This window comes from Thermobia domestica, chromosome 5 (assembly GCF_964235325.1).
Source record: "Thermobia domestica chromosome 5, izTheDome1.hap1.1, whole genome shotgun sequence".
NCBI lineage: Eukaryota > Metazoa > Arthropoda > Insecta > Zygentoma > Lepismatidae > Thermobia > Thermobia domestica.
Window position 1 is genome coordinate 86,693,696 of NC_137458.1, and position 12,156 is coordinate 86,705,851.

A 12,156-nucleotide genomic window follows, 5' to 3' on the forward strand; every position below is an offset into this window, starting at 1 on the left:
TACCAGAGAATACAAGAATCACTTTAAGTTAATGAACCTCATTGTAAAATGTATTAATTTGATTATAATAAACCATTAAAAAAAAGTAAATCAATAAATACTATGCTAAAACAAAGATGTGTTAGGAAGCTATCCCAAATCTGACACATGAAAGAATGAAGAGTCATATCTCCTTGTAAAGAAGATGTAATTAAAGAAAATAGAGTAAGCAAACTTTTTTTGTGTGTGAAATAGACAAGTATTGACAAGATCTTACACTTAAAGATATGAGATTTATTGTTTTCTTCTTTTCTCTCTTTCTTTTCTTAAACAAACTTATGATAGGTGTAATACAGATAAACTCACATACTTTTGTTAAGAAAAACAACTACTAGCCTATTTACCTACTCACATTATTTCACGCCATTCTCATTAGAAATGCTTAATATAGGGTCTACTATTTTATTCAGTGTAAACGTGAAAAATTTATAGGTAATTTTGGTTCCAAGTCCTTTATTAAGTAGCGTTAGTAACAACTAGCAAAGTACTCGAAACAAATTATTTTACAGATGTCTTCAGTAGAAATAAAATAATAAACATATTACATTATAAAATGAATGGTTAGAAGCAGAATGCAAGTCTATATTTCCTACTTACTTATATATGTATTACATTAGATTTACATGCAAACCCCAAAAATTATGTTTGTCTGTCTCGCTTGGAATATTTTACAAAACCATATAAATTATGTTAGACTGCATGTAACAAAGAAGTTAATTACGGAATATTATTTTACTATAAACACTGCTAGGTATTAACAATGAAACATCAAGGAAACACCTGATTCCTGCATCTGCAGAATGTGTAGAGGATGGAAGAACAGTAAAATATCAGTAGTGCAGCTCCTTGGCGCATTAAGTGCCCGGCTACGTCCCCTTGAAACAGCAACTAAAGACAGGCCAGAGAATCACAGCTTAGTTGCGGTCAAGTGTCAGCGTGATGTGAACGTTCAACAAAGCCTCTTCGAATGCAGCAGGAATTCCAGCAAGTTTCCGTCTTTAATCGCGTAAGAAATCTGGGATATCGCGACTGCGAATTATTCTTCTCCGTGTTGGACTGAATGCAGTCACAATGAAGGGATTATTGAATTGATAGCTCCAGGAAGGAAGTACAGAACAACAGGTAGGATCTTAAGAGTGCGTCATACCACGGACCAAGGGGATATGCTTCTTCTGCGCATGACTATGGCAGATCGGGCAATCACAACTCGAACATTGGAACACGAATTCGGACTTGTTACACAACGATAAGTGTTCCCACGAACTGTTCATCATCATTCGGCAGGACAGATAGTTTATTGGTGCCCAGTGCTGCAGCTCCTTTGAGTGCATAGTATAGACGCAAGTGGTTGTAAGTGCTACCAATGCAAACTTCAGGGATGACACGACATCACCTTCACTGATGAATTCAACTTTGTCTGCAGTTTCATAACGGCCACATTCATGTCTGGCGATAGCATGGCAACAAGCAGTCTTGCCGACGAATGTCTTTTTGCATTGCCATACTAGATCACTACGAGCGTAATGGCATAGGGTTCAAGAAGACAAGTTTGTTTTCAGTACCAAATGTTTTCAGCAGAAAATTACGCTCCGGATTTTCTCAGCAGAAAATTACGCTCCGGATTTTCTCAGCAGAAAATAGAAAGTCGTCTTATTCGCCCAATAAATAAGACGACTTAATGTATGTTCAAGCTGTCGAGTAATACCACGAAGGCATTGAAAGTGAAGTACGAAGATCGCAAACAAAGAGTAGCCCACAAACAGGAGCCTGAATCTGAGACAAACACTACTGTTGGCCACAGAAAACAGTGTGACACTAAGAATATTACCTCGTGGACACCATTTGCCCATATACATCTTCTAAGAGACTAGAACACATACACACTTCAAAATAACGTTCATTCCAGAAAGTTCATTATGAAATATGTTGTATGCACATTGCACATGAAGACCTCAATCATAAATCGAAACATGTGAAAACGAGGTGTTTCCAAGGAAATAAGGCTGTGTGTGGCCTCCGAGATTAGCAAGATTGTCAGTAGTGATCGAAAAGAGCAAACGTTAAACTGAAATTTACTCAAGAGATAATTTTACTGAAAATGCCACCAAGGTGCTTGTTCACTATACCCTCAAGAAACTTACAAACCTAACTCGTGAGAGTAATAGGTTTTTAGCTCCTTCCACTCGTTGCGACTTTATTTGGTTACAAAATTGGAGGTAACCATAGAGGTAGAAAAGTTTCTTCTGACCAAATAATATGTTGAATTTGATATTTTAAGTATCTGCTTACTTTTGAATATTTCTAATGGATAGATTCTTTTTCAACAGGGTCCGACAGAGAAACCTAACGGTTTTCAAATTGAAATTGTGACCAGGCTGATTATTTCACATATGACCTTTTATTTCGGAATTGGACTATAATTCAAAATGTTTTGCTCACACAGTTGCCTTTTGAAAATACACACCGCAGCTATCTTTTGAAAATTACATTTCTACATGTTTTACAGATGTTTTTCTCATGAATGAAAATAAGCCTGCCAGACGTTCCGTAAAAAAATAAAAAAAGGAAGGACAGTCCCGATTTTGGACCCGAGAGCCCCGCGTCCCCATAAATTTAGTCGGGACAGGTAAATATCCCGTATTTTAATACCGCCCCGTTTCTCCTCTCAATATTAGCGTATCGAAAAGTGAAAAATTAAAAATTTTGACAATAGCTGGGACCATGTTAGTAGTAAATGAACAATAAGATGTGACATGTAACAGATTGGATCTAATTATCACACCACCTTCTCTGATTTCATAGCGAGCAAGCCAATAAACTCTCAGCGCAAAGTTGTAGTTGTCCATCACCAGTAAAGCGGATCTGAAATCTTTGATAAAGTGCACCAGCTGAGCTATTATTGATAATAATAGTCTACTTTACAGGTGAAGTGTTCCAATTTTGTATGAACGAGAATGTCTAAATCGAAGTGCACGTTTTATTCCAATTTGAAGGAGAAGTACCCTTTTCTGAAAGCAACGAAATTGAACTATCAAGTTGACTAACAAAATTTGCCATGCTACTTTTTCCATTGCACACAGTGGAAGACAACAGAAATTATAAATAATAGGCTAGGTGTGCAGAATTGTGCTTTGGTTTTGGACTCAGAAATGGGTAAATGCAGTCCTGAAAATCAAACACAATACTAGGAGAAAATCCAGGTAAGTTTTCATGAGATTAAACTAACAAACGTAATTTTAGCAAATACAGCCACGTAAGTAATTAAATAAATTCGTATTAATAAACGCACGAAGATTATATAAGGTAGATTGTATCACTGATTTAAATAAAAAGAGCTTATTTGCATATTGTTTTCCCGTAAAGCATTTTTATAAGACATCACGTTGAATTTTGAAGCCAATTCTTTTCTAGTTGCATTGTAAACATCTTCAATCTGTACAATTAATTGCAGGCAATGAAGGGAGAAAAGTAGCTGCGGCTGAGGGAACTTTCACTTATTATGCTGTTGTTCATAACCAGAGCTAAGGTGTGATTCAGCATAAGTGTCGCGAAATTGTAATCAAGATAGAAAGCGCCATACTCGCGATAAACTATTTATTCTTTCTTGCACGAACAGAAAGTACAAAACGCTGCAAGAAAATGTTACAACTTGGTTGACATGGGTCCATGTCTGTAGGTCTCCACCAGCTTGCTGAGGAACATCATGAACAGCCTTTTTCCGGACTTTTCTGCCACTCGCTTGGAAATGGTTGCCCACACGCGCTTGAAACCATTCAAATTCTTTGGTGGCGTCTTCCTTTTCGTATTCAGCCTTGCATAGTGCCCAATATCTTTCGATAGGTCGATTTTGAAGGACATTTGGGGGGTTAATGTTTTTGGGAACGAAGTTGATGTTGTTGTCCTCTAAAAGCTTGGTCACTGTATCCGCATAATGTGAAGTTCCCAGGTATGGTCAAAATAATACATTACCCATGGTCCTCTTCTTCCCCAAAAATGGCAACAGCCGTTTCTTGATGCACTCTTCTCTATATATATCCTGGTTCATGGTACCGGTGGTAATGAATGGTTCGAACACATCACCGTCTTCAGAAATGGTTTTCCAAACCAAGTATTGACCTGGAAATTTCGTTTTTTGTTGCACTCGAGCTTCGTATGGGATAGCATGTCCTGAAACTAAGCTATAGTACTCAGTTCCAGTCGTTTCTTTGGGATCCGCGAACACGTATGTTTCGTCATCCATTACAAAAAAATGTTCTCCGCCACTAGGAACACTCATCTTGTAGAGTTTTCTTGTGCCCCTTTTGACTCGCTCCACTTGATTTTTCACGTACTTTGGTTTATGCTGCTTTTTCCTAGTGACAATCCCAAGCCTCCTTTTTGCTCGATTCACTGTAGATTGCGACATTCCCACGCGCTTTGCCAACTCACGTTCTGAGCATGATGGATTTTGGACCAATAGTCTCTTGACCCTTGCATCTAGCTTGGTGTTTGGTTTCGGTCGGTATGACGGCTTTAGATCAGTGCTTACAGTATCCACGAAACGTTTTATGGCTCTCTGAGTTGTCCTGTCAGACACACCTTGCTTCCGGAAATGCTCTAAAGTTGCTTTTCGATTGTCGTTTTGGCTCTGGAAAAACTTGCCTATCGCCTTGCTCAGGTATTTTGACTCTTCACGCTTCATTCTGCACCCACTCTTACACTACAACTAGCTGGCTAGAAACTGTGATAAACACACTTTACAAGGACCTATAGATGGCGCTTCTCGTGCAATTTGTTCCGTGTTGGCATGACGTTACATCACACGACACTTATGCTGAATCATGCCTTACAGTTCATAGGATTGTGTTGGAAAGTTGGAGGGGAGGGGGAATCGAAGGTGTCCCGTATTCTCATGAAAAAAAAAATATATATATATATATATATGGCAGGCTTAATGATAACCATGTTCACGATTGGTGCAATTGAAAACATTTTTTTCCCTTTTCCTTTCTTTTATCTTTTTTCTTTTCAATCAATTCTGCACAGATGTGATTGTTGAAGTTAACCGTGACATTGTAGCCAGCTCAAATCATTTCAGACGCTATGGAGCATTGATCAGTAGAACATACGAATATTTATTTTGGAGAGACGCTTAAAAAAAAAAAAAAAAAAAAAAAAAGTCAGTGATCGTTACTAAGCGCGCATTTTGTCGGCAGTTCAATATTCATCGCAATCACAGTTTTCCAAACTGCAATGCATTTCTATTATGGCTTAGGATCTTACAGGAAACAGTTTGCACCAAAAGAAAAGGTCTTCAGAAAAGCCGTGCGTACCGTTCGACACTGAAGAAAATTGTGTTGACAATAGGGCAGCTCATTTAAAAGATGTAATTTTCAAAAGGTTGGAGCGATGTGTTTCATACCTTATTGTTGACAGGAAAATGCTTTGAGTTAGTTGAATTCGGAAATAAAATATCATTTCTGAAATAATCAGTCTAATCACAATTTGAATTTCAAAACTGTCAGGTTTTTACTATCGGACTCTATACAATGGAAGTCATAGGCGCCCGAAGTGGAGGGTAGGGTGGGGCCCGAGCCTTTCCCCCTAGCTCATGAAAATGTATTGAATTTCTTAAGCTTTTCTTAATACAAATAAAAAAAGAATACCAAATGTAATGGAGCAACCAGGGATTTAAGCCTCCCTAGAAAATTTTCTTCGGGCGCCCATCATGGAAGTCCATTTCTTAGTGGCAGAGCGTTTACCTCTAGTGTATGTAGTCCCTGGTTCGATCCCCGGCCAAGTAATTTTGTGGTCGACAACATCGTGGGTCCATTGGTTTTCTCGGGTACTTCACATTCTCATGGTTTTGTCCCACCTTCTCTTTCCATCAATGCTGCCATCATCATTCACTTGCTTTAATCATCATCTCCCTTTGCCTAAAAAGGACATAATCGTGGGTCGTCAACTTGAAAGGTTTCATTTCATTTTTTATTTTATTTTCAATTATAGCGTTTTAGGATAAAGCATCATATACAGTAGCCTATTATAAGACTTACACTTACCAACACTTTAATTGTCCATACTCTTGCATTATAGCGTAAAATCTTTATAGGATTCAAAAGAAAAGCTGTCAAGAAAATAACCAAGGCTAACGGTTGTACATACATTGACGTGCCAAGTACTGGACTATATACAAATAACAAAAGACTAACACACCAGACGTTTAATAAGAAGGTCGCCATTTCCATGACATCTTGTTCTGTAAAATGGTTTCTTGGATCTAATTCGAATATTAAAACATGGTTCACTCCAGAAGCACGCCAACCATAAACGTTAAAGGAAACCAGGAAAATCAGCAGAATCACCAAGAATGGACCACGATAAAGCTGAATCATCACAAGATAGTCGATGTTAAATCGAGTCACAACTGAAATACACAGAAACCGATATGTTATTATTATTATTAAAATGATGGAAAAAGTCAGTATGTTGTTTATGAAGATTCTGATTATTAAAATGACTCACGTATTTGCTGCATTCTAGATGCCTAAGACTTTCTTTTTACTTTTAGAGACTAGCTCCTACTGTTAGTAAGTACACTAACGAAAATTTTCTAGTTTTCAAACATTTGTTAAAGAGGATGCCACGCACAAATTCTCACGGTTTTTTTTCTGCGTGATAGTAAAAACAAAGTCACGAAAACAAGGGAAATACTGTTGTCTTGATTTATTGACACTACCGAAACTTACTTTACTGAAAACTACTTTTCGTAAACTAAAACTTTTAAACGTAAACATACAATATTTATAAAATGGGCCAAACTTACAAATACAGGTTGCTTCTAAGGTCCCTCCGAATTGAGAGTGTTGCGAATTCTAGGCAAAAACCCGTGTCAATATGAAATAACTTGTAAAGTGGAAGTGATAATTTAATATTTTGGAGCTGGCAACATTGTGTCGTCATCCAGTGGAGTAACTGACATTCCTGCAGACACCGCGTCGGTCTAGAAAATCCCAAAAACGTATTTTATGAATTGAAAGTGCCCAGATTATCATTTTTGCTGGAACCTCAATCAAAAACAGTTCCGCTAGGGTCGTAATCGCCTCACGAACAGTAAACACGCAATGGGGGCGATTACAAGATGTTCACGAGTAGGATAATATATCTATTCTATGTGTGTGTGTGTGTTTTTTTTAATTTTAAGTCACATTTTCACCGCGCAAGAGTTGTAAAGAGTCTACAGAAAGAAAGTTACATATAATAAAAGTAATAAAAAATTGTTGAACTTGAAACTGGAAATGCTGCAGATTTGCCATGTAGCGGTAGACATGAAGCTATAATGGAACTGTTGTTATACTTAACTCCTTTAGCGAAAGGCTATTTTTTTCGTAATCAGGCGTAAATTAGATTAAACTAATGCTTTAGGTTTAATTATTCAGGTGACGTCACATAGACACTTGGTTGTTATGATAAACAGTAATCACAAAATAGTTCCAATTTCAGTATGTATTATAACTTGAAGATCCTACCTCAGAGACGCACAAAGTAGTTTACAGCCCATTAAAACTCAAGGGTCCTACCTTAAAGACGCGTAATCTAGGTAAACTATTACGATCCTATCCATGCACTTGGTGTAACACTAAATCCTTTATATGTAATGTCGATTGATATTAGTGAAGAATGGTACATTAAAAGAATTTGGCAGTAGTTACATGGATTGCATGATAGTAGACTCACTTAAAGTATGAGCTTCTAAGATAGAAGAACTCTTGAGTTGTAATACTGTTCAAATAGTTTGTATATTACTTTAAGTGTACGTCTTTTAAAAAGTGACACCAAAACTAGAATTATTTTGCGACTACTTTCCAAGTATCCAAGTAGATATTTGATGTTATCTGAATAATTCAACCTACAACTTTGGCCTTACCTTGCTTACATCTGATTATGGAACAAATAATGGCTTTACGCTTAGGGCTAAAGAATTATTGTAACATCAGAAAGAAATAGAATAAGTGAGGCAATTGTGCTCAAAAAAATATATACCAGGTATAAGGAATATCAGAAATGTCTGCAAATACAAACTTTTAACTATACAGATACACGTCCTTCACTCAAGTGAGTAGTGAGATTTATCTTGATGAACATTTTGGTGAAAAAGCGGTTAGTCCCATGAACGCATTCCTTAGTGCGGAAGATCTATAAATTTGACACCTAACGACTTCAATTAGAAGGTGGGAGAGAATTGTTTTTTTAAAAACGGATAAATAACCGAATTCAATAAAAGCGCTAAAAATAGAAAATAATGAAAATAATGAATAGAAAATAATGAAATGAAATAATAAATAGAAAATAATGAAAGGAACAGAAAATACTAATAAAAAGCACTAAAAAGCTGAGTATTACTAATGCGCCAAACATTCACGAAATCGTTCATTTTGTCATCCGACTTTATCTGGATATTTCGCGAGATTCCATTTTGCAACAGGATAACGCGCGTTCCATACCACCAGAAAAACCCAACGTGTTTTACTGGTACTCTATGTACGCCTTCTACTCTGTCCTATTATATCTATGTACTAAAACATTATCCAGAACACGTATGGGACATGATGAGCCGATATCTGAGTGCCAGTCTGACTCCTGCAGCGACCATCGCCACGTTCAGCTATGCTGAGATCTGATAATACCGTATCCTAGATAGACATTCAGCATCTATACGATCAACTACTGCTCGAAGAATTCGGAATCTCACATGCGCTATTAATGTTAGAACTGTATATTTTTTAACATCCTGGATAACAGTTGAGATATGACTTATATTCTGAAATGGAATAGGAAGACTATCAGATAGTAGTAGTATAGTTTCTGAAATACCACAAGGATCAATATTAGAACCAACTCTTTTCTCTATATTTATTAATAATTTATTTCTAGCACTACTATTAATAAAAAATGCTTTTTTCTCTGATGATACAAGCTTGGCTATTACAGCCTATAACAGCGTTTCCCAACCGATGTGCCGTGAATGGGCCGCTGGTGTGCCGCGAGGAATCGAAACAAAATTATTAATTTTATAGCAATCAAAATGCAAAAGGTAGGGGAAAATGTATATTTGTATTTCACATTACTATGAACCTCTACTATGAATCTACAATTTTAAGTTTTATACCAGGTTACTGTTCTGTACATTTCTAATGTTGAAAAAAATATGGTTATCATTGTTTTGACCATTATTACTTCTTTATTATTGTAGACTATTTCGTAACTTGAAAACTTTAAATATCATTCAATTCTTCGACAAATTACCTACATTTGTGTTTCAAAAGTAAAAGAGATTTGTTTGTTCGTTCGTTATTTAGTGATCTTCCTTGTTAGTAAAAGGTTGGATACAGTTTTTAAAAAGAAAGCGTATTTTTAAAAACCTGAGTCCAATATTTCATTGCAATTATTTTCTATTTTTAAATTAGAATGAAAAATAAGCATAATGATTTACCACGGGAAAAAAACAGTGATAGAGCTTTCTTCTCTGTAAGAAGATCAATAATCATAGAAAAATACCACTGTGTTTTACATTTACAAATAATAATATCTATCAGTGTGCCGCGAGAATCCAAGTAACACCCGTAGTGTGCCGCAAGTTGAAAAAGGTTGGGAAACGCTGGCCTATAATGAAGAGGAAATGTTTTTAAAATGAGGGACTCAACAAATAATTTAACACAGTGGTTTCAAAACAACAAATTCATAGTCAATACGGATAAAACAATATAAGTAAACTTTCATCAAGTAAGAATATCAGAAACAGACATGCAATTAAAATTCGAAATAGTATTATTAATTATCAAAATATCTCTTTTTTGTTTGTTTGTTTGTTTGTCAATAAATGTAAATCTAAAATGAGACCCTCATATCCAATTATTAGCCAATAAGCTTAGAAGTGTTTGCTTTGCTATGAATATAACTAAAAATGTAAGAAATGAAAATACTGTACGAACAGTATACTCGAGTTTATTTGAATCACACATTAGATATGATATAATATTTTTGGGGAAACAGTGCAGTACTAGTAAACATGTGTTACAAAAAGAGCACTTCAATTTATTGTATATGCAAAGCAAAAGGAATCGTGTAAAGGATTTTTTTTTTTAATTATCTTTGTCAAGGGAACTTGAACTGTATTTCAAAATAAAATGAAAATACAACACTAGATACAAAAAGACTCCCCCTTATGCTATCTCATAATACATTATTGTATGAGACGGCGATCGCTAGTGCAATCAGAACCACCATGGTTCTTTGAGCATTAACACAGTGAGAGGACGAATAATAAATTATTGTTCAAGATAGAACTACAATCCTGTATTGCTTTTGCACGATTACTTCTCACATTTGTTCACAAAAACAAAGTTTTCAATAGTATCTTGAGGGACTGCAATGGCAAGGTGAATGGAAGGTGATGGTATTTAGTAATGAGAGCATTTTCTATCTTAAATATAGAGACGGTCTTTTGAGCGCATGTAAACCTGCATGAAGTGGGGAAACCCCTACGTGTTCTCATTCGTCTTATAGGAACCACACTTGATTTTCTGTGTTTGATGAAAGAGTGGGAAATAAGCTACATATTCCGCTTGCCTCTGGTTATCATTCAGATAAATATGACATTAATATGGTAAACTGCATGGTCCAACCATATTTGGAAAGAATAATATCCCGATACCTTAATTAGTGTCCACACAGGAGCAGTGTACCACTTTGGCCACCTGGGCCACCTAGTGTACATTTGATTACATTTTTTTTTACTACTAACCCGTGTTGTTCTTGTAGTTATAGCCTCGATTAATTTTAATATCGTTGTTGTAAACAATAACTTTATAAGGAAAATTTTCTTTCCTTTTTACATCTTAGTTCCAACACTGTTGGTGAGAAATGCAGGGTGTTTCAAAATGAATATCGGGGTTTTAAGTCTTCGTAGTACTTATTACATTTTACGTACAATTATAAGCAATGAATCAAGTAAAAGAGCACCTCAAACAGTCTTAGCTACAAGTGTTCAATGTGAGATTCATTCGTCACACGGTACACATCTAGTCGATAGGCGAGAAAGGCCCATAAACTTTCCGCCATATGGCACAAAACACATTCAATTTAGGGGAGTTCTCGTTTCAACTGTACCATCTCCTGAGGATTTGCTGACGGCCAGATGCAAACATTATGAGTGTTCACATTAGCTCTTAGGTGAAATGTCGATTATCACTGAAGACGACACGATCCAGAAAATCTTCATTGTTATGAAGCAATATTTCACTTGCGAAATTGGCACGTAAACCGTAGTTTGTAGGCTTTAGACCTTGTAGCAACTGCAAACGATAAGGACGTAGTTGCAAGCGTCTCCTTAATATTCTTCACACAGACGGTTGCACTGTAACTACAGATTCAATCTTTATTAAAACACAAAAAGCTTTCTGCTCTCTAGTCTCCATCTTTGCTACTTGCTCTTTCTAACGGCAGACAGAAGAAACAATGCATGTACATACGTGCGTACAAAACTGTTTGAGTTACTCTTTCGTTTAATATAATATTTATAATTGTAAGTTAATTGTAATAGATACTACAAAGTTTCAAAACTCTAATATTAATTTTGAAACACTGAATTACTTCAAATTGAGTCATCCTATATTCATGTCTTGTATATACATATACAAGAAGTGCCATTATTATCAATTACTAACTTTCATCATCATACACACGGCCGGCCCTAGGCAATTTGTCGCCCCGTGCAATGGCATAATTTGCCGCCTCCCCCTTTCTCCAGAAATAACCAATCTTAAAAGTCATGATTTTAAGTATGCTATTACAGCATGAACAACGAAGAGGAGGGTAAGTGTAGTCGCACTCAGAAAGGCTTAAATACTTACTAAAAATGCAATCCCGTTGTGTTTTTTTCTTTAAATATTAATCTATTATGTTAGTGAAAGATGAAGCAAACACACCTGCAGAGGAAAGATGGTAATCCTTTTTATTGAATTCAATATCGATCCTCAACCTCAATGTATCGGTTTGCAATTCCAGTGCAACTAATTCTTTTTTATTTATTTCTTGATTTTTCTTCTGCATCTGTTAACATTTTTTTTAAAAAAACTT

The 12,156-nt window shown here is 35.9% G+C and overlaps 1 protein-coding gene across 2 annotated transcripts in view; it reads right to left on the reverse strand.

Moving 5' to 3' along the window:
* Positions 1–12,156, reverse strand: part of LOC145685977 (solute carrier family 53 member 1-like) — a 178,176-nt gene that overhangs the window by 103,425 nt on the left and 62,595 nt on the right. For both annotated transcript variants that reach the window (XM_081758777.1, XM_081758778.1), the window contains exon 6: positions 6,081–6,445. In XM_081758777.1, coding sequence (XP_081614903.1) covers positions 6,081–6,445 — 365 coding nt within the window. The remainder of the gene's footprint in view (positions 1–6,080; positions 6,446–12,156) is intronic.